We start from the raw sequence: 23226 nt of genomic DNA, 5'->3' as shown, positions 1-23226 counted from the left end.
TGTCCCAATGATTCGCATCCTTAGAGCTCCCAGCAGCTGTTTTGCGAATGAAACTGAGACTCCAGTTCAGTCTCTGAATTCACCGCTGGTGCTTAGGCAAAGTGCTGGGAGTATCAGGTACTTGTGAAGTGGAGGACATCAAACTCTGGGAAGCAAGTTTTTCAGGCTGTGGGTAGTGACCATGTCTCAGCTGCATCCCTAATCCTTCTCTTATGTACATGTTGTGCCTTCAGAAGCACATGACTGGTTTCCTTTGGGGGTCACTTATAGTGGTGTGTATATATATATGGTCAAATGCTCATGGAAAAAACAAGTGACACTTGGTAGCAGGTGGTGCTCAAGGTGTGCTGTCTGTGTAGCTTTTGTGTCCAACAGGAGTCCAAAGCAGTCGTGTACTCCAGCAGTTGGTGCTGGCCAAAGCGCTATACCTGTGCGCGGAGAGGACACGCGTGCCAAGAGTGATAAAGCTGCTTGAGCTCTGCTTGCTGTCAGTTAGGTCAGTTTATGGAAAGGGGCTTACACAATTTTAAACTGTTGCTTATGTGTTTTTTTGTCTACCTCTAGATATCTCTGTGCAAAACCCTGATCAACCTGGCTTTGGAAGGCTTGTCTTATTACCATACTTACGATAGATTATTCCTGGGTCTAAGTATCGCGATGGGTTTTGTGGGCTGGACGACTTACGTGATTTTGGAGATTATCAAGACCCACACCAATTTGACCAGGGCTGTCCAGGCTAATAAGAAGGTAGGTCGGAAACATGCCATGATATTTTTCCATCCATTTTCAGCATTATATGTAAGCTCGGTCTCTCTGTGCAGGAGACCCAATTGCACACCTTTTCCTTCTTTTCACTACATGTGGCAACTGGCAAGCTGTGGAGTTTTCCAGGTACTGTAATCCCGTGGAGCGTTACTGTGTGGTCCATTTATTAGGATCAGTATTGCTAAGCAGTGTAAGTCTGAGTATGTAGTACTGTGCTTCCTCAGTTTCTTCCTTCCTGCAGCCATGCGTTTTACTAGATGCTCGTGCCAGTGTAAGCAAACGTAGTGATTTAAAACTATTAGAGAGTCTGTCTCTAATCAGAGATCAATTTTCAGCATTAATTGTGGTGAAGTCAGCACTCTGTTGTAGCAATACTTATTTGGAAGAGTACAGACGTCAGGCTTCCATTTTGATTTTTGTTCTTTACTGGAAGGCCAAAAAAAAATAGCATGTATATTATTTTATTCCTGTCCTCTTTGGCAACGTGAAATCAGTTTTCAGAAGCTGTGCAGTCGAATCATGACATTTTTAAAATGTATAACCTGTTTTAATAGAAAGGTGAACTGTGGTTTCACAGATCATCTTGCTCTTTGTGATTTCCAAGGGTGCAGCAGAAGACATCAAAGAGGAAGGAGACTTTTTTTGACAAAATTATTATGGTTTGATTTTTCACAGAGTACAAAATCCTCAGAAATTCATTTACCTTCAGTCATTCATTAGAAGGGAGAGCTACCTCAAAAAGGTGAACAGGCAAAAAGCTACTATTTCATTAGAGAAGAATTAAAGCCTTGGGGGTGGGAGAATCTCCCAAACTTCAAGAATTAGTTTCAGAATAAAAGGAATTGTTTCATTTGGTAATGTAAATGAGAATGAGCGCTCACTTAGCATCTTTACTGCCTTCAATATATTACTCTCAGAAAATTCCTATCATGCTATCTTGAGGTTTTTACTACTGTCTGAAATGAGATAGTCTTGGCCTTTAATGAAAATGATCAAACAAAATTGAAATGGAAAATATTCATAAGTGCTGTGCTGCATGATTTAGGTTTTCTTTCATCAAATGTAACTGAGAAGAAATAACTGCATGTTATGTTAGATATGAACAAAATAATGACAATAAATAGACTGAGTATCAGGCGTATTAGTAACTACGTTAAGCAAAAACTTCACGTTTTTGGTTGACATCAGATTTTCATTTGATATGTTGATTTTACTTGTTGAAGACAGATTTTATGCTAGTCACACTGGTAGAAAAAAAAATTAGGTTTCTTAGTTCTTTGTCTATAGAATTTTTCTTTCCCCAGTTTTAGTAAGAGGCCTTTTTCTGTAGAAACCTTTTTTTAGTGCTCCTAAATGCAGTGTGAGGCTAATGCTTCATATATGGAAGCTATTTGGTTTATAGCTAATATTGGAGCTACTTACCCAATTTTGCTGAGAAGCTAATCTACCATTGACAAATAGTCTTCTGCAAAGCACAGCCTTATAAAATCTGAAAGGAGCCTCTGAGTAATGAAACTACATATCCTGCATATATCATCCTTAAAAGTTTTGGGCGTCTTATGCTGCATATGCAAAAACTTTTTTCTTGTAGAGTAGTGTGTTGTTTTGCTTAGCAAGAAGCCTAACCTTTTAATCTATTTTTAAACATCCACACAAAATGCGAATCTGGTTTCCATTTTCAATGCATGACCAACTGTATTGGACTCTATAATATTTATGTCTCGATGTGGAATAAAATGTTGGTTATATCTGTTTACTCATTCAGTGATAAATTACATTGTCTGCGTATCATATCTATACATATTCATTCTATCTGTACGTCAGCAAATGTAAAACTTTAATAAAATTGCCTTAGGTCAGCTTTCCATATGACATTTTTTCTTACTTTAATGGCATATCTTAGCAGAAATTCTATCTTAAAAATCATTTAGAACTTGCATTTGCTGTCAGTTTAAATCAAGGCAGTGGTGTGTCAGTTACGGGGGGGGCCAAGAAAAAATGCTAACCCGTTTTTGTGAGCTGCTAATTGAATGGCTTTTTGTCTCAGCATATTTAACATAGTCGTGCAGCTGTCTGCATAACTCACAGCAAGAACCTGGCGTTCGTGTAGAAGAAAACAACGTCTTCACTCATTACCTACACAAGGCACTGATGACTTTGCTACGTCACGTTGCGATACATAAAGATAAAATTGTTTATTTAAAATTTGTACATAATCTTCCCTTACCAGTAATTCTTCTGGTTCAATGACCAGGTAACAGGCAGATGCAGAGTGATTGTTTAATGCTTCTCTTTGCACAGACAAGAGATTGCTTCTACGTGATTAAGGACTAGTCTACCTGGTTGAGATTACCCATTTTAAAAACTTCCTTTCTCTCTTTGATGTTCTTCCTTACAGCTCTCTGTCTGAGAACATGTTTCTCTGATTACATGGCAGGGAGAATGTTCTAATTCCTATTTATTTTTAAAAACAAAACAAAAACCACAAAGCTGGTGGTGTAGGCTAGGATTAAATAGAATACAGTTCTAGCTATGCTAGGAACCTTCTAGTGCCATGCGACTCTAGTCCTTTGTTATATTTTGAAATTGTAGGATCTTTGAGTAAGGCCATCTCTCCTGTGGAAGGCTGGTTGCAAGCCTCCTTCAGTAGCTGTCCCTAAATCCTGAAAAGCTGCCTTTTTTTCCAGTAGGAATTAAGGCTTTATATTTTAATTTGCTTAGTTCTCTTACAGATGTCTTGGGCAGGAGGAGGAAATGTGCTAATGGAATTTTCATTAAATGTTTTGACTGTAATGCTATGAACTTGAACTCAAGATGTTATGCTCCAAGTCTGTTTTTAGAATCTAAATTTAAGAGATTTGTTTTTTCCAAGACCCTTAGCATCTCTGACTTCCACTGCATTTCAAGTATCCATTGAACATAAATAACTTTGCATACATTGGGCTTCCGCATTGTACAAGTGTGCCTTGCCTGTGCAGATTTTACTGCAGGACATTATGTAGAGACATATTTAGAATTACATCTTCAAATCCTGCAGGTTTTGTTTTTTTTATCTGGCTGGAAACAGTGTCCAGAGTTGTGTACATAGACACAAGGCAGCTTGGGTGTGTTAAAATAACATTTGCTTTACTGTGTAACTAACAAATGGAAAATAGCATGTAGTTTAAAACATTTTATTGCTGTTTCAGGAATATTTGACCATTTGTTTTTCAGGAATCTACTGTTCTCTTCTACGGTTTTGCCTTTGCTGGAATGATAATAGCTTTTTTCCTGTTGATTCAAACATGTCCTTGGACATACTATGTGTACTGTCTCTTGCCAGTACCAGTATGGTATGCAGTTGTGAGAGAGTAAGTAAAGTATACACTTTTCAAAGAATGCTTCATAAAACCAGATCTGTTCTTCCTTTTTGTTGATAATTAAATTTTACCCCTAAGTTTGGGAGAAAAAATTAGATGGAATTTTATTAAACTTCCTGAAATGCTGCTTGAGACATTCCAGAGGACCATGGTTTATGTTTCACTTGACATATAGAGTAGTTTCCAAACAGACTGATACAGCTGCCAGTTCTAGAGGATATCTTTTCTATTAGCAAAAATAAATTAATGTTTTTCCAAGACAAAATTGTTTTAGTACTCTCATAACGGTAGCAAGAGAGTGTTAAAATCTTGGGCAAATACCTGTAGCAGCTGACTTCTTTTGTAAAATGGGACAGGTTGTTCCTTTTCTTCAGTAATTTTGAAATAGTCTGATCCTGCATAGTGTCAAGTAGGCTGAACTCCAGCTGCTTTTGGAAAACGTGCTGGTCGTGTTGAGAATTACACTCTGATATTGAGACAAACTTGCATTGTTTGGGTCTCCTTTTACTCCACATCCAAAAATACATGTTACCTTCTGATTTCTATTACTTACCTAATCTACTGGCAGTTCTGTAGATACCAAGGTGGTATTATTCAGAGAAAATGAGGCCAAATGAAGTTAGATAATGAGCTGTCTCATAAAACACTTGTGGTGGGTTGACCTCAGCTGGATGCCAGGTGCCCACCGAAGCTGCTCTGTCACTCACCTTCCTCAGCTGCACAGGGGAGAGAAAATATAACCAAAGGCTCGTGGGCAAGATGGGGACAGGGAGAGATCATTCATCAATTACTGTTACTCAGGTCTGAAGTGAGACAGACTTGACTTTGGGAAAAATTAATTTATTATCAATCAGATCAGAGTAGGATAATGAGAAATAAAACCAAATCCTAAAAAAAAACTTCCCCATCCCCTCTTTTCTTCCTGGGCTTAACTTTACTCCCGATTTTTCTCTACCTCCTCCCCCTCCAGCGGCACAGGCAGATGGGAATTGGAGGTTGTGGTCAGTTCATCACACGTTGTTGCTGCTGCTCCCTCTTTCTCAGAGCGAGGACTCCTCACACTCTTCTGCTGTTCCAGTATGGAGTCCATCCCATGGGAGACAGTTCTCCATGAACTTCTCCAATGTGAGTCCTTCCCATGGGCTGCAGCTCTTCATGAACTGCTCCAGCGTGGGTCCCCTCCACAAGGTGCAGTCCTTCAGAGGCAGACTGCTCCAGCGTGAGTCCCTTACGTGGTCACAAGTCCTGCCAGCAAACCTGCTCCAGTGTGGGCATCTCTCTTCGTGAGTCCACAGGTCCTGCCAGGAGCCTGCTCTAGTGCAGACTTAGCCATGGGGCACATCCACCTGCTCTGGTGTGGGGTCCTCCATGAGCTGCAGATGAATCTCTGCTTCACCATTCTCCTCCATGGGCTGCAGGGGGACAGCCTGTCTCACTATGGTCTTCACCATGGGCTTCAGGGGAATCTCTGCTCTGGCGCCTGGAGCACCTCCTCCCCCTTCTCCTTCACTGACCTTGGTGTCTCCAGAGTTGTTTCTCCTCATGTTCTCACTCCTCTCTCCAGTTAGTTTCCTCTTGTGCTGTTTTTCTTTTTGCCCCTTTTTAAATGTTATCCCAGAGGCACTGCCACCATCACTGATGCCCTCAGCCTTGGCCAACCATGGGTCCATCTTGGAGCTGGCTGGCATTGACTCTGTCAGGCATAGGGGAAGCTTCTGCCATCTTCTTACAGAAACCACTTTTGCAGCGCCCTCCCCCCCTCTCCCCCCCCCAGTCTTGCCATGTAAACCCAGTACAACAGTGGAAAAGTTAACTGGCAATTTTTTTCTCTCTCTAAAGCTTCTGAATGTTTCATCAGTCGTGACAGGCATTATGCACAGCATAACCAAAAGCGTTCACAAACTCGGAGTCAATTTGGATAAAGAGTATTCTGAAGCTTGTCCGAATACTGGTGAAGATGTCCCAGAAATGGAAGAGGAAAAAGCTGGAGGGTTTTATTGTAGATTTTATATCAAGTAAAACTGGGCAGAAGGAGCCTCAGGCCATCACCCACTCTGTTTCTAAACAGCAGGCAGGATCAGCAATACCTGAAACATTTCTTGTGCTCTGACCCCCTCCCCTCCCTTCAAAAGTAAAATCCAATATTATTTCTTTTTTTTTAGAAATAATTACTGTCTTATTCCATCTTTTGAACAGACTTCCTGTTATTCGAGACCTTGCTGCCAATCTCCTGTCACTTCATATCAGTCAGTCTGTAGGATTCCTCGTGGTTTGTACACTGGGAATTGAAATACTGGTAAGTATTTTATCCCTGTATATCACCAGCATTCCACCTCTTTGAGAAATTGTAAGTTTTATTAATGTGCTTATTTTTCAGTCTTTTGTTGGATTTTTTTTTTTTTTTTTTAATTAGGTCTTGAGCTTTTTCTACCGCTCTACTCTTACTGTTGGTCTCCTCGTCTTTGCTGGCTGGCCAGTGATCACACAGCTGTGGTTTCAAGCAAAGGTACTGTGTTGCTTTACTTCAAAAGAGCATTTGAAGTGGCTGACAGCTGGATTACATCTTGGAATACTGGGACTGGTCTTTTTGAGTGCTGCTTGTGGTTCTTGTTCAGTTATGCTCTTATTCTGGTCTCTGTCATGAGCAGCACGTAGCAAGGCAGGGATGCTTCATGTGATCTGGATAGATCTGTTATACAAGATAAGTAATAAGGCTGCTGAAGAATTTTGGGGTAGCTCTGAGTTTGCTGTTGTTAATGATAACTAAAAAAATGCTCGACTTAAAATCTGATGGAATGCACATCATTTATCAAATTGTCACAGTGGCAGAAGTGTTGACATGCATGATTGGTGAAAGTGCCACTGTTTAAGTAATGTGATCATTTAGTTAAAAAAAACAAACAAACAACAACCTGAAAAACACTTGTCAATTCATTATGGCCTGCAATCAGCTGGCACACACATTGTTCCTCAGAGGCAGCTTTCTGTACTGTTTTTCCCAGGAAAAAACTCCACTTTTGTAGATATGAGTGTGAAATGGCCTAACCTTTAATATAAGGGACGTTTCTTCCATTAGTGTATTCAAACATCTCTCATTTCACAGGATACCTAAAACCTAGAGTTCTGGGGTGACATGAATGTTTTAATTAAAACCAAAAAAAAAAATGGAGTCAAATTGCTAAGTCTTGCTCTGCAACAACTGCCAAGATGGAGGCTTGTATTTGTTTATTTACAATTTTTTTATTGTATTGGATAATGAAGTAACTTGTCTTAAAGCTGGGTATATGCAGATGATGTTTTGTGGCACTGAAAATTTCCTTTCAGGAACTTGAGTCTAACTTGAGCTTGAAAATTTTAAGTGATATAGCTCTTAATGTCTTTATCTAAAGTAAAATACCTGGAATAGGTTGGGTTTTGGTTTTGTTTTGTTTTTTTTTTTTTTCTCCTAGCAAAGAATGTAGGGAACTACTTAAATGATTGTGGAAGTTAAATCAAATGGCAGTCAGATGCAAAGACTGGAAAATATTATTGTATTGCTAGAGAAGAGGTGGTTGGTTCTGATGAGGTTAGTGGGGTTTTTTTGCAGGGTTGTTTTTTTTTTTTGCCTGTGGGAGATGCTACAGTTAGTGTAGTTTACTGAAGTAGTGTACAGTTTACTGAAGTATTTTTTTCTGATTAAACAATTCTCTGTCCACATGACCTCCAAAAAAATCCCATTTGTTCTTCTTCTTTTAGACAACAGCATTGATCTGGACTCTTCTGTGTGTGCTCCTAGCAATATTTCCTTTAATGCCGGTTGTAGGAAGAGAACCAAACATCCCTCTGGTGTAAGAATCTTATCTTAATCTTTAAACTTATTTCCTTCTTTAATATTCAAAGTTAGACTGACTTCTGATGTATGTGATGTATTGTATTATTGAAAGCTGGCTGAGACAGGTATTGAAATTCAGAATTTAAATAACATGATTACAGAGACCTCAGTTATTCACTAATGTGAATGAGAATAAGCTTTTAATTCTTTTCCCACATCCATTTGTTCTTTGTATTGCTCTGTAATTTCTGGTAGAGAGAAACGGTTCTCACAATACAAAAATTTGCAGATTTTATGTGAAAATAAAGGTCATCACTAAAGAAGGAGCTTCACTGGGGTGCAAACACAGTAAATAGCACTGACATATGTGAATAAGAGCATTTATTCAAAAGCAATTTACTTTGACAGCATCTTTCTGAATTCCTCTGTCTAATTTTGAATACTCTGTCTTTGAATAGCACTCTGTACCTACCGGGTTATTCCGGGAGATTCCTTTGTCTCTTCTTTTTCCTCTTCTGCTTCTCTGTTCTGCATCTTCCTTTCTGGTGTTGCTTGTCTGATTTTCTACAGTTGTTGATTTGCATTTTTTTCTAGTGCATCTTTGTCTGTCCTTTTCCTCTTGTGAGCTACTCTTTCATTGCACAAGCGTTCTCTCGTACCTGGATGCAATCCCGTTGGTTGGCCGGGAGGCATTAGGCTCGTGGTATCATTGTAGTTACTGCAGAGAGATGCTTGAGTTGACCTAGACTGTGATGGCTCCTTCTGCTGTCTGACAGAAGATACTGTGCCCCATCAGAGCCAGGGTGTGTAATACTCAGGAAAATAAGGGATTTGAGCAGTAGTATATGATTGCAGATAGAATTATGAGCCCAGATATTTTCAAAATTATTGACATTCTGCCTCAGTGTTTTTCACCGTGATTTAAATCTATCCACTGAAAACCCTTGTTAGTCTTGATGCTTGGACACATTAGAAATATCCAGGACAGATTTGATTTTTTTGTATTACAACCTCTCAACTATATCTACACATATATGTATTTCTGCTGGTCCAAACTGAGTTTTTTTTATTCTTTAGAACATTTGAGTAGAGCTTAGAAACATTTGAGTATAGCTTTAGAACATTTGAGTATAGCTTTTTTTTTGCCACTGCCTTGAAAAGGGCATTAACTGCATTTGTAGACAGCAAGCTTGTATTAAAAAAAAAAACCAACAAAAAAACAAACAAAAAACTCCCAACAAAACAGACCCACAAACCAAGCCCACAAACCCTTCTTCCCACCCCCAAAAAAACCCTCAAACCCAACCACTACAAAAAAAACCAAACACCACACTTGATTCTGGATTGGATTTTGTTTTTCCAAAGCTGGATATTGAAGTTTCCTTAGTGTGTTCGGTCCTGATACTGTAATGAATTCTTTCATCTTAGTGAAGAACACTTCTATGAAAATTTCCTGAACCTTTTGATGATATTTCCTGGGATTTTATTGTTCTTTTGTTTGTTTTTACAGAATAGCAACTGGTTTGCTGACTCTCTTGATCTCTTGCTTCTCATTGGCATCTCTTTGTAAAAGCAACAATAAGTACAGAAATAACGAAGATCTGAAAGTACATTTTTATCAGGTCAGTTGCTACTTTTCAGTAATTCTGAATGTTAGATGACTTTTATGTGCAAGTTTTCGCATACTTTCTAGAACATGTTCCTACCAAGGCCACAATTTTCAAGAAGAAAATGATTATTCCTTGGATTTTTTTTTTCCCCTTGACTGTTTCAAGAGGACCATGTGTTCATGGTAATACACATTTTTAAATATCATAATGCTGTGTTTCCAAAAGCTCATCCTGTGCTATGTGGATTGATACTCAGAGAATTTGAGAGTTTGTCCTGCCTTCAGTCTGTGTATGTAATTCCAGTGACCTTTGCAGGAATTGCACACTGAGGACAGGCTTGCTGATTCAGGGGCTTCTTTGCAGTTTCTGGCTGATGGATAACAATGTGAGACTGATACTGAGCTGGTTTTCTGTTGGTTAAATCTTCCTCCAGATGAAAGATGAGGTGTTTTTTTTTTCTTTATAGCTTCATAAAACAGGTAGATCTTTTCATACTAGGTGTTAATTAAGTTGTAGAGAGCCTTTAAGGGTCTAATAATACCTCGCATGTCTGCTGGGTTTTGTTGTTTGGGTTTTTTTAATTTATTATGAGATAATGATTTCATTTCAGGACCAGCTTCATTGGTTATGACTTACATGCTGGAGTTCTTATTGAGCTAAGCAATGCATATCCGTGATTTAGGTATGGAGCTCAATTTGGTTAAAAAGAGGAGAGGAAAGACAAATGAATGCTTAAAGTGCCTTTATCTGAGCGCACACACGTATAATGTGCTGTGGTTTCTCTTCACTTTTCCAGCTTAAATGTGGGAAAGAGGTAGCAGTTCCTTTCCTAAGCATTTAGGATGGATGTTGCCAGTATATACTCAGCAGTGGATTTCTCGCTGGAATGCCTGAAAACAAATTGTACTGGATGGGGGAGTGAGAGGGGCAGCTGGGTGGACATCTGGGAGCCAGCCAACATCAACTCACCACAGAATTGCTGCAGCATCTCCACTTTGTGGAGAAGCTCACAAATGATGATGATGATGAAATAAATCTGCAGTCAAAAAGTAATGCCAGACTATTCTTGAGCCAACTTTTGAGAATTGGGAAATTCACTCACAGAGCCCTGAGATACTTAATTAGATGAAAATGTTCTGCCTGCTTGTTCAGGGAGTAACGTCTTCGTTTTTCTCCCAACCTTTAAGAAGATCGTAAAGCTCTTCAAATTGCTCCTTAATCAGAGGATTTTTACAGTAGTGATGTCTAATTACTGGTGTCTATTAGATCTTTATTTCAGAAGCTTGCCTGGGAATGGAAAACGTGAGATCCACTACACTCTGGCTAAGGAAAGGATTGGGAGAGGACATTATTCAAACTTAGAGAGGGGAAAAGGACATTACAGAGGGATTACATGTTTCTGAGGAAATAACTTGTTTTGAGGTTAGGTTGCATTTAGTTACTTTGAATCATACAGGAACATGAAAGGAAAATGTTTGTCAGAAGACGAGTACTTCTAGACAATGGAATCCCCCCGTTCTCCTTTATGTTTTCTTTTGAGTTGGAGTTTTCAGTGGGGACAGGGAAGAGGGTTTGGGGTTTTAGGGTGAGGTGAATCCTCCAGTCAGGTGAAACGTACCTATTTTGCAATGACAGGCAGTGATCAGGGCACTGATATTTGTGTAGACAAGCACCCATGATCAGGTTTCTGCTTTGCACCAGACAAGTGGCCTCTTAAAAGTAGTTTTTGCAGCTCCCCCATAAGTGGTGGTTGGAGGCAGTCACTGGAGGTCATGCTTTCCTCTGATAAAACGTTATTCCTTCCTAGACAGGAAACTGAGATTGGTTGTTTGATGTTTCTTCAGTTTGGGGAATGAGAAGATAGATTAATTTGCCACAGGTCTGTCTTGTCTGTGTGGCACTTTCCCAGCAAGTGTCGACTGAAACGGAAGGGAAAATACAGTGTCCCTTCATAGTCTTTATGGTTCATCTTGGAAATTCCCTTAGCCACTCTGCAAAGCTCTTTTACAAGTTCAACTCTGACTAAAAGCCTTTGAATTACACAATGGAGAAGGAATAGTTGGTGTTTCTAGTTGCTTTTTTTTTTTGCTTTTAGCAAAAGGCGTACTGATCTGACCAAACTTCTCTGATGAGGGTGCCCTGACTCTTTTTTTTTTTTTTTTTCCCCTTTTCTCTTTCATCCTTTTTCTCTTTGTTTTGGTAGTGTCTGTGTGCAAGAACCCTCTTTTAAATCTTTCATTTCATTTCACCTCACCTCAAATTTTTACATCTACTCGTTTAGGATGAGATGCATTTTCATACAGGAAATAGGATAATATTTCCCAAAGGCTCAAGTAGTTCTTATTTGCCTGAGTTGTTCTTCACAAGTTATTTTGGAATTGCATCTGAATAAAGACACTTCCCTTCTCAGTTCTTTTCCTATTTCAGTAAGAGAGAGATTTGGCTTTCTGTTGTGCTTACGATTATTTTTTTTTCTCTTCTGAAGACAACTTTCTTTTTCAGGGTTTCTCTTGATATCATTAAAGCAGGAATAACATTTTTTGCTGAATTTTGTTTGTTATGGCAAGGACAGAATTGTCTTTCAGTTAATGCTACTTCTATCTTTGAGAAGTCATTAAGGCTTCAGGAATGGTGGAAAACGGGAGTTATTTCTAATCCATCAGCTAGACTGCTGCAGTGCTTACTGTACAAATTAATTTTTTTTTCTGGAGTAAACAGCGGTTTCTCTGCCAGCAGTTTCACAGGTGAAGTCCAGTTTTTGCTGCACTACAGAAAACACTGCTGTTTCCACTGGGTGATAATGGGCCAAGTTGTTTTTCCTAGGAGGCTTGAGCTTCATGTAGGTCCCAGGTGGTCAGTTCAGTAGTTTTCTCCTCTAAATCGGGAGGAGAAATAAACAGTAGGAATCTGTGTCATATCAATGGGACTAGGGGACAGGGAGAGTGTTTTCAGCCAACCTTGTATACAGTCCAGCTGATGGTGCTGGTTCTCCTACCTTTGTCTCTGTGTCTTGTTATCATGTTAGATGCTTAGGGGAGCTCCCAGCCAGAGCTGCTGGCTAAGAGGTGCCAGGACTGCAGACATAACCCTTGGTTTCCTCTTTTTGGCTGTGACCTACAGATGAAGGTTATGAAGGGGGAAAGAAGACACGTTCTTAGCTGGAGGACCTCAGTTTGCATCTCCAAGTTGCGTCTGCACTGTTCCATGGTCCTGGAGATGTTGGTGAAAGCTGAGAGCAGTTTGAACATTACTTAAACTGCAAACACAAGAGTCTTGAAAACAGATGCTGAGCCCTTCCTGGGACACTGGCATAGATCTAGCAGCAGTAAATTGAGTTTACTAACACGCCCAGGTCATCACCAGTCTTCCAAGGCACAAGATATATTATGGAAGATGCCACAAAGGAAGTGCAAAGTGACCTCACCGGTCGCTAGGGGATAGCAGAGGGATTACCAGAGCTCATGACACTAAAATGTTGAAAAGATATGTCAAAGGGGAGAGATCTGGTCTGAATACAGCAAAAGCATCCCAAACAAATATCAGAGGTCTAAAGGGGCCAGTTCCCTGAGTTTTTGGAGGCTTAATGCTTTTACCTAGTTTATTGACGTCACACAGAAATACAAGTTACGTGTTCTTGTGGCCTAAAGTTAAACAGAAGCAGCAGATACTGAGCACTTGTGAAACCCAGCCAAAAACCAACGCTGACTGCAAAGTGAGTATCCTCTGGGCAAGTACCACTGCGGCTGGTGGGGGAATGACAGCTATTCATATGGTAAAAAGTTACGGATGTGAACACTGTGTAGTCACTTTGCACTAAAAAAAAGCCACAACAGCAAATTATATCTTGTAATGCAGTTTTAAAGCATATGTTTGCAAAGTACAGTGCATGCTTGATTTGCCTTTTAGTGGAACTGCAGAGTTGTAAATAAATAGCAGTAATTGAAAACTTGGCTCAAGTGTTTTCTTGGATAATTGTCATCTTTCAAAAATAACTGACTCATGGGGTAATTTTCCTAAGGTTTTTTGCACCTGCTTAATGGCTGAGTGGTGTCTCTTGAATTAGTCAAGGGAAAAAAAAGATCATCTTCAGCTTCACTGCTTCTCTAAGGCAGAGGGCTCTGCTTGAGGTGGTTCAGACAATTTCATTTGAACAGTCTGCTAAGATTGTAGCTTCTTTCCATCTCTTAAAATCCACCTCCAATCTGCTCTGCTCCTGCTCTCTCCTCTTACAGGAGCTGCGCTGCCCATGCAAAGCTCTTGCCTTCACTAGCCTTCCCCATCACCCTGTGCCTGATGCTGCAGTGAAGCCAGAGGTTCTGCCAGTTCTTCGTGGTTGCTGTCTGAGGACAAGTGCTCCTTGAAAAACCGAAGGCATATGTTTGCTGTGGCTTACATGAGTGTTTAAGGGGTGACTCTTGACAAAGAGTGTATCATCTCAAATCAGTGATCCAGGGCACTTGTTTAAACTAGCATAAGTAATAATAATAACAACAACAACAACTAGAAGGAAGTTTTAAAAAGCATAAATTGTAACAAGCTAGAAATACTCGACACTATGTACCAGTCTTCCTCTTCTTACATTGATTCAGATGAGGTGTTTATGCAACTTTAAAGCATATTTACATATTTAGTGTGGGATGCTAGAGATCCATACATTAATTACATGTTTCATTGTCTGATTCTTCTTTCTAGATGTTGAGTATTGCACTTTCCACATACGTTGTGAGCAGTACCCATGACAGTCTTAAGAACAAACAGGGATTGCCTGTATTAAATCAAATTATTAGCTGGATGACTCTAGGTAAGAACACCTTCCCTCCCAGACTTGTATGCTGGTACTTTGTGGGATTTGCGGGGGGGGGGGGGGGGGGGGCGTGACACTTTTTTATTAACAGCTTACTTTTGCACATATTCCTAATAGTTCTTACATGTGTTCACTATTCTTTCTTAAGTCAGAGTTTTTGAGGAATGTGTTAGAAAGTCTTCTAAAATATTACTTCTTTGTAGGTTTGTAATAAAATGCAAACAACTTTGATTTACAAGTAGCTTTATCTTTTGTTCTGAATATTCTGAATATCTTGAAGACCCCTTTTTAGGGATATAAATTCCCTTTTTTTTTGCCCCCCACTTGAAGCCAGATAAGGATGATTTGAGGTGTTACGCAGTTCAGCATAGGGAAGTGAGGAAAGATTGTTGCTGTATTTCAGTAGAATTTTGAGTTCCAGCTGAGACCCTTGGAGTATGGAAGTGCTTTTCAGAGCTGCCTTGCAGAATACCTGTGAACTAATGATGCTAATGTATGTTTGATATATGTTAGAACCTAATTATTAAAGAAAAAAAAAAACAATTTACAAGTCTATGGATTTTTCACCGCTCTAAAATAAAAATCTTAGGATGATGAAACAGAGCGAATGTCATTATCTCTGGGTGTATGGAATACAATAAAGCAGTATCTTTGGTATTGCAGCTGTAAAATATTTTCTGTAGGGCTCCATTAGAAAACTTTAGACATTGTTTATCCCTGAGTGATCTAGAAGGTTGGATTTGTTTTGCACCTAAACATGTTCCATGCAAAGTTCGATAGCAGCTCTTTGTTGAAAGTCAAGACCAGGAATTTAAACATTGCCTAATGGAAGAATTATGACTCTTGTTATCCAGTTGCTTGATATATTGTGTACTTTTCTGTACTGGTAACAATTCTCTTAACTTAAGCAGGTTTTGTCAGTTTTAGCAATCCTGCTTCTCTTCGAGCAAACTGATTCAAGATTAATACAACTGATTGTGATCAGCGTGTGTGTAAGCAATGCTCTCTTTGTAATGTCGTTTTCTTTGGAGCATTTTCCTTTACATCATGCTTTCCTGACTCTTTGTAGCTAAGTGGAGATCTCTGTGTGAATGAGTTCCTTGCAGTTGTAAAGTCGGTGAAATCAATGATGTCCTGCTTGGCTCACTGGAGCAGGAATTGAGGGTAAAGGTTGTATTTCTCTCCTGTATGAGGGCGAAAAAAGAGCATTTTTCATCTAGGAGGAGATTTGGGCAGTCAGAGAGGTCTAGAGTTATGAGAAAAAAAGTATATTAGAAATTCTCTTTGCTCTGGGTGATACTTCTATGACAAAAATAAAGCTAAAAGAGAAGTAAACTGCATGCACCCAAAGTCCATTTGCTTCCACGTTGGTATTGAATATTTTAGCAAAATCCTTCAGACTGGAAGTAATAATTTTAAGTGGATATGATATACAAGGTAGGAGCTTTATGCATTTGCTGAAGTTGCTTTACATAATTAAACGCAGAACTAGGCAGGTAAAAAGCTAAGGCATCCCACAGCATGTCCTCAGTACTCTTGCCTTCTTGCTGGCATAACCACAACTAGCATCTGCCATGTCACCACGTGAGTAGTGCAAGGCTACGTCTTACAATGTGACGTTGTAAGAATTAAGGTACCAAGGTCTCTGCTGTAACTTTTCCAAGGTTGGTGGCATTACAAGTGGTCAAATTCCTCTTCATCTTTTTGCTTAGTTGTGAAAGAATGACACTGTTAGGTGTTGAACTCTCGTTTTGCTCCTCTGTGTGTATTTATATAATCAGAAATACACAGTCATGGGTATTTATTCATAATAGTGATATGCTGGAAAAGAGACTTGGGAAGTTTTCTAGCAAATTGTTCTTTCCTCCCCAGCTACGGGTTTTTGGAGAACCAGGCAAATGAATTGGCAATGGTGGGTTCCTGCAGGCCTGTGCCCAGATGGCTTTAGCTGTTACACTGTAGAGTTGGTGCAGTGTATCTTAACTGCAAACACAGAGGTAAAACCAGGAGTTACAAAGTTAATCCAGCTGCTTCCCATGTTCTTCGGAACTGTCTTTATCGTAGCAGATATTTCTAAATGAACGTATATTATGTTTTAAAGTTTCATAGTAGAAATCTGTTGTAGCAACTTGCCAAATTTTGAGGAATCTGGGGACACAACTGCATGCAGAAGACTCAGAGATTTGTATAGGTCAGCCAGAAACCTGCAGGTCTTTTGATGTGTCGCATCAGAGATGGAAGGGAAGGGCTGATGATCATCTAGCAGCCACTCATCTGCTCTCCTCTATGATTGCGCTCAGAAAGCAATACACATCTCATCTGTTGAGTGTCATTCACAGAGGCTGCTTGCCACACTGAATATTTTTTCAGCTGTTCTGACTTGTGGTGAGGTCCCTGGAGGTCCTCCTTGAGCTGGGCCTTTTTTAAGTACAGAAAGCTACAAGTGATGCTGAAAGGCTGAAGCACGCTTGAAATCAAGTCACTTATTCTGTAGTCGTAGCAGTGGCCAAGGCTGAAAGCCAGGAAATATGCTGACCCACAGGTTTTGGAAACAGCCTTATCTCTCTTTCATCAATATGTTTACTGTAAATACTAAAGTATACTGTGACAATAAGAACAAGTGAGCGCTTTCCATATATTATGGTTTTATTTCTGTTCCTTAATAGAGTGATTATTAATTAGGACTTACTGCTGGTGCTGTCTTTGAGTGATTCAGTAACGCGAGGGCACTGTACTGCAGTGAAGAATCACACCAATGTTATTTGTCAGCACACTTCTTTATAAAGACATGAAATTTTCATTTTCAATCAGATTTAAAGACGAAATCACAGCAATGCTTTTCGTTCTCCCTTTCCTTGCTTCAAGCACTGGCCACTTTTCTTCTGCTTTTCTTCCTCTCTACTCACTCGTCTAGTAGTAGCCCATTTTCCTCTCTTCCCAATTGTCCTCACCTCCTGCAAACTGCTGGGCCCTGTCCTCACCTGCAGAGGTTTCCTGGGTGGGGGAATCTCTTTAAAGGCAGCACGGACTCTGCTAACCAGTGCTGACTGGGCAGCGGAGCAATGGGCTGCACTAAGGAGCGACACGCAGCTCTTGAAATCCCACACCTGCATTAGAGAAATGCATTGCAAGTTAAAGGCAAGAGGCATGAGTCACAACACACAGGTCCCCTGTGGTTCCCTAAATATTCCTGCTTTAAACCTTTCGAGTAGAGAAGCTGGTGAATGAATAATTTCTGCATCTGTACTGCCAGTATTTTCAGTTGCAGCTCAAAACGTGGCAGGCTTCCTAATCTAATCTAATCCAGTGGAGCAGTGTCTCTGTAACCACAGTCTTTGAGCTGCTGGAGGTCCTCAGGACCATGGTAAGTAGTTTTTAAAGTTGTATTAAGCAGTCAGGTTTGACTAATGGATCTCTCTTTATTGCAGTGTCTTCCTCAGTGTTGCCGTTGCTGAGCCCCACGTTTGTCTTTCAGCGGCTGTTCAGCATATTGCTCTCCCTGATGTCTACCTACCTGCTCCTCAGCACAGGGTACCTCTTTCCTACTCTCTTGGGGTTGATCTTACATGTGAAAATCAAGGGCTACACGTGAAACTGTCTGCTGAATCTCATGAACATTTATGTCAAAGGTGTAATGTGTGCTTCCAGCTGTAGTCTCACCGTTTATCTCCCTGTTTTAGTTTTAGAAATAAATTTAGAAATAAAAATAAATTTAGAAATAAAATTTCAAGGGAACTTCCACATTCCTCCTTGTATCATAAACTCTGTTTTGTTGGCATTCCTTTCAGCTAGACCAGGCAGTGGCTGGAAGGGTATGTATTCAAACAATCTTGCACCAAAATAAGAAAGTCTGATTTAGTTTGTCTTTTGTTGTTTTGGCATGTGCTTTTCTGCCTGCAAACAAAAGGAAAGAACTTCTCTTCTAGCTGCTCAGCGCAGGTATCTAGTTATGGCTTAAATGACGTGCAACGGGAAACAGGTAGCCCTAAAATGAGGGAAAAATTTATTCAGAGAGATTTTATAGAATCATAGAATGGTTTGTGTTGGAAGGGACCTTCAAGATCATCTGGTTCCAACCCCCCTGCCATGGGCAGGGACACCCTCCACTATACCAGGTTGCCCAAAGCCTCATCCAACCTGGCCTTGAACACTTCCAGGGATGGGGCATCCACAACTTCTCTGGGCAACCTGTTCCAGTGCCTCACCACCCTCACTGTAAAAATTTTCTTCCTTATATCTGATCAAAATTTGCCTTCTTTCAGCTTAAATCCATTGCCACTTGTCCTATCACTACATGCCCTTGTAAAAAGTCCCTCATGGAAGTAACTTTTTCCAAGGAATGCTAGTCTCCTGTAAAGAGCAGGGCTTGCTTCTTTTTGGATAAAAGACAACTCCTCAGAGCTTGTAAATGAAGAAACACTGTGTCAGCCAAGTTGTTTTTTTTTTTTCCCAGACTCAGTAGCTTTTAAGAACATAATTAATGGGGAGTATAGGAACCATTCTTTCCACATCCCCTCCCACTTTTCCTCTGGATTTAATTACACTGGAAAATTAAGTGGAATAAAATATCTTGCAGAAGACATTTTGCAATAGCTGCCTCTTGTGGATACTCTCATTTGAGATGAAACATCTCTTTTTTTTTTTTAATCTCCTGCCTCCCCTTCCTCCTGCTTCCCCATTAAGATTTTGATTTTAATCTTGCTTCTTTCTGTGCACACACTCTTACACTGAACCTTCTTAGCCTGTCCTGGATACTGGATAAAGCATAATGTTTTTCTCTGAGGCTGGTAACCGACCTCTTTTTATTTTGGCCCTGCACCAGGGGATCATTGTGGCAGCCATCAAAAGAGAAAATAGGTGCAAAACATGACAAAGCTGAAGCAGCCTCTGTTTCTCCTACTTTTGCCATTCAGTTACTGTATGGCTTTAAACTTCAACCAACTGTGCATAATCCTCAGTGATGGGGAGAGAAGGGGAAGAACGCCACTAGGTCTTTGACATACTGTGTGTGTGAGAAAAAAGAAAAGAAATATGTCAGTGTTTGATGCTACATAGTTGTTAGTGACTGCACTTACTGTGATTTTTATGTTACTCTTCAGGTATGAAGCTCTGTTTCCACTGGTGCTGTCTGGTTTGATGTTTGCGTGGATAAATATGGAGCAAGAAGCACTGCAGCACTATGGTCTTTCGCTCAAACCAAAGGTAACAGCTCCAGATAGCTATAGCTGGTTAATTACCAACCTTTTTTTTTTTTTCCTTGAGAATATAGTAAATATACTGAGTGGTTTTCATAGAGCAACACTTTGCATTTCTTTAGGTGTGGGAAGCCAGTGTCAGCTGTTTTATGAAATAGGAACGTGACCTTGTAAGAGATTTATAATTTATGTTATTGAAGATATTCCACATCAGAGCCATGTTTAAATGGAGGAAATCAGTTTGACTTGGTGGTATGTTCTGGTACATGCAAAGCTCTCTTTGCCAAGTGTAGTGCTAATTCAGCATAAGGTACAGTAACTCTTTAAGTACAGTGTCACTGTACTATTTTATTCTGATGGCAGAGTCACAAGTGAGAGGCTGAAAAGAAATATTTAATTTCTGAAATGACAAATAGAAAACACCAGAAATCTTAGTTGGACTTTGTCCTTCCACTCTTTCTTCAAGAATGGAGTTTTATTTCTCATTAGACAGACAAGGAGTCGGAGACTAACTTGGAACTAGCACCTTCTCAGATGTGCATGGAGAGGGAGTTTTGTAATCTGTGCAACTCCTTTCACCTTAAAACTTTGTATATTGTCAGCAATTTTCAAAGCCCGTGCTGCTCACACTGCTACTTAGTTTTGGATTAGGTCAAGGGCTTAGCAAACTGTGGCTGTGCCGTTGATGCGGTTGGATCCGAAGTGCTGGTTGCAGAGTCATCTGGGTGCTGGCAGGCAGGCAGATGTGCAGCACAGCTCGCCCCCGTGTCTCCCAGATGTGCTGTCTTTGGTGCAGGTCAGAGAGGACCTGGGTACAGAGGCATGGGAGTGGCCGGAGTCACTTGTAAGAGAAGTGACAGTCACATCTTTGCTTCCTTTCACAGCTCATAATAATGAGGAGAGGTGCCAGGAGGTGAAATCTGAGCCAAAGCAGTCACCAGAGCAGCCCTGACACAAACTGTGGGTTTGTGGTTCTCCTGCAAGGGAGAGAGTTTCAAAACTGGAGAGAGAACAGGCTTTACCAATTCAAGGCTATCAGAAATGAAAACGGGAATCGCTTTTTATTTATGCTACTCTTAGTTATGATGTTTTGTGTGAGCGTGTTTTGCAGCATCTTAAGTGATAGAGAAGGAATCTGAATGTAAAAATGTCCACTTAGCATGAGGCCATGATTGTGCCAGGAGTTTTCTAGCACAGCAGAGTCACCTGTGGGATGTACTTTCTCTTCCACTCTAGGACCCACTCTGCCTTTTGTGTCTTGTAACAAGGCATCTGTGATGCTTGCCTGTCTGATGGTGGTCCGATATTCTGTTTATTTTAAAATAAAATTCTATTACAGCAGTATTAAACAGCAATGAATGCTTTATTAATCAATTGCAAATGAAAAGAACATAGGTAAGTTGTAATTAAGGTTTCTTTTCTCACGCCCTGTACATCGTTTGACTTTTGGTTTCAAGTGAAAGGAACAGTAACATTTAACCCTGCTTCCCTTTTTAGCTTAGAAAAAGCATCTTTAGAATGGCTGTTAATATGTGCCACAAAGTAAATCTTGTAGTAGAGAATCCAGCTCAGTTCTCTGATGTGAGATTATTTTTAATTAAAATGTGGTCAGTGTTGAACATCTGCTACTTGAATTTTGTCTTTTCTCCAGTGAAAAGGAGTTCATTGACCTCTTAAACTCCATTAAGAGAATTTCTCTTCAGGTTAAGTGATATTGTGCTGAGAACTGAGTGAAAGGGAGAGAGAGTATTTTAGTGTTCTCACTCACAACATAAGTCATCCGAGGATAATTTGCAGCCTTTTATTTCTGCGGGTCTTTATCCACATGCTCATGTGAGCAGTGGAAGTGTATGTGTGTAGGAGGAATATTTATGATGAAAAAAAGATTATGGTAAGTCTAAGGCACAGAAGTTCATTTTCAGTGTAGATAACAGCGGAAGCTCGACTGTTCATTTGATCATCTCACTTATACAATCTTTGTGGCAGATTCATTAAAGTATAATGAAAATATGGGAAAGGTCTGCAGTCCTCATCATACTACTACTCCAGCTGATAGCGAAGTAGGTTTATTTCTCATTCATTTCAGTAAAAATGTGGTGGTTCTATCAAAGAACATCAGTTGATATTCAGTATTGATTTCTTCTGCTGTCTTTCCAGCTTGCTGTTTTCAACTTTGCCTGTGCTACTGATATAACTCAGTTTCGACAGCTCCACCTAGATGACCTCCGCAGATCTTTCTTCTTTGTATCCTTTTGCTGGTTGCTGTGCTCTAGGAAGAAGATGGGTTTGTTTCAAAAGGCCTCACAATCAAAATTTATAGCCTGGTAGCCACTGAAACAGAAGCTGATGAAGATGATTTGACTCATGTCGCTCAAAAGATAATGCTTTTGTACATGATGTAGTGGAAGGTGCCCCTGCCCTTGGCAGGGGGATGGGAGTGAGATGGCCTTTAAGGTCCTTTCCAACCCAAACCACTCTATGATTCTGTTTATATCCCATGTGGTTTCTGCTGTTAGAAATTATATGTGCTTGGGAGGGAAGAGCTGTTTGTTCACTAATGTAGCAGTTATTTTACATTACTGTCACTGAAACTACAGCTAATTTTTTTTTTTAATACTGTACAGACTCGATGTTGTTATTTTTCCCTTCCATCCTCAGACTGCAGTTAAGTGAGAGGTATTTGGCCGCAAGGGTGATGGGTGTGCAAGTAGGAGAGAAATGATGAGCCAGTCTAGAGCATACAGGCTTCTAGTGCAGGTGGGTTATCATAGTTGGAGCTGGGGAGGAAGATGTCTCGATACTGGTTCCTGTAAAAACAGGCTTTAGAGTTCATAGAGTAACCCAGTCTGAGGGGGTGGGTCGCAGTTGTGGAGTCTGTGCTGTTGGAATTTGGGACAAAGCTGTTGGACACTGGCAACCTGCAGCAGAGGAAGCGTGACAGATACCTCCTTAAGAAGGCAGTTCAGTGCAAAGGAAGGAGGCAAAACAATTTGTGAGGTGTTGAATGTTCATGTTTGCTTTAGAGTATGCCTGAAAAGCAGCTCGGACACCTCGCAGTAAATATGCCAATTTTATTTGCTATTTTGCTAGTTTAACAAAAAATAAGCTAACTTTTAGTAAAGCTGCTGCTGTCTGTCAGATGCTAAAAATTAGCCAAAACAAAAATCAAACAATTCAATTGTACTTTGTAAAGCTCCAGCACAGTACTACTTTAATCTGACACTCAAATGCAGCGCTGCTTTAGTCTCATTTTAATCTAAACCACTTAAATATATCTGTTCAACTCCTGAAAAAACACACAATTTGCGGGTCTCCTTTGCAGAGACAAGGTGTGATAGACACCTGCTCAAAAGATGTTGTGGCTTTTTTGATTTAGATGCTGTTTAATGTTTAGAAATAGTATTAGAGGAGAAACCTCTTCTACTAGAGCAGTCACATTGCAAGTACGACCCTGTGAGCTATGTATCTTGAGATTGTCTCAAGGTTGCTGTATAGGGCCCAAAAGTCAGCATGCACTGGGGGACCTTATAGCCTGATCTTCCAGAAGAAGATCCGGATTGCTTCTGCTTAGCATTTTGATTAGACCTACGTGCTGCTGGTATTTTTTTGTTTTATTGCAGAACTGTTGTTCTTATAAATCTTAACTGGCAGAACTGCACTCTGCTGTTAGACTGCTGTGTTA

At 40.1% G+C, this 23226-nt stretch overlaps 1 protein-coding gene across 1 annotated transcript in view; it reads left to right on the top strand.

Annotated features, from left to right (window-relative positions):
* The window catches only part of PIGN (phosphatidylinositol glycan anchor biosynthesis class N), a 104126-nt gene that overhangs the window by 65788 nt on the left and 15112 nt on the right, over positions 1–23226 (top strand). Inside the window, exons 14-23 of the mRNA XM_086608958.1 lie at positions 565–747; positions 3979–4115; positions 6321–6420; positions 6538–6630; positions 7860–7951; positions 9446–9557; positions 14238–14346; positions 17778–17880; positions 19449–19551; positions 21702–21788. Of these exons, the coding sequence (XP_086465084.1) occupies positions 565–747; positions 3979–4115; positions 6321–6420; positions 6538–6630; positions 7860–7951; positions 9446–9557; positions 14238–14346; positions 17778–17880; positions 19449–19551; positions 21702–21788 (1119 nt within the window). The remainder of the gene's footprint in view (positions 1–564; positions 748–3978; positions 4116–6320; positions 6421–6537; positions 6631–7859; positions 7952–9445; positions 9558–14237; positions 14347–17777; positions 17881–19448; positions 19552–21701; positions 21789–23226) is intronic.

Source organism: Tauraco erythrolophus, chromosome 3 (genome assembly GCF_009769465.1).
Source record: "Tauraco erythrolophus isolate bTauEry1 chromosome 3, bTauEry1.pri, whole genome shotgun sequence".
In the NCBI taxonomy this organism is placed as follows: Eukaryota; Metazoa; Chordata; class Aves; order Musophagiformes; family Musophagidae; genus Tauraco; species Tauraco erythrolophus.
This window is presented reverse-complemented; position numbering and strand designations above follow the sequence as displayed.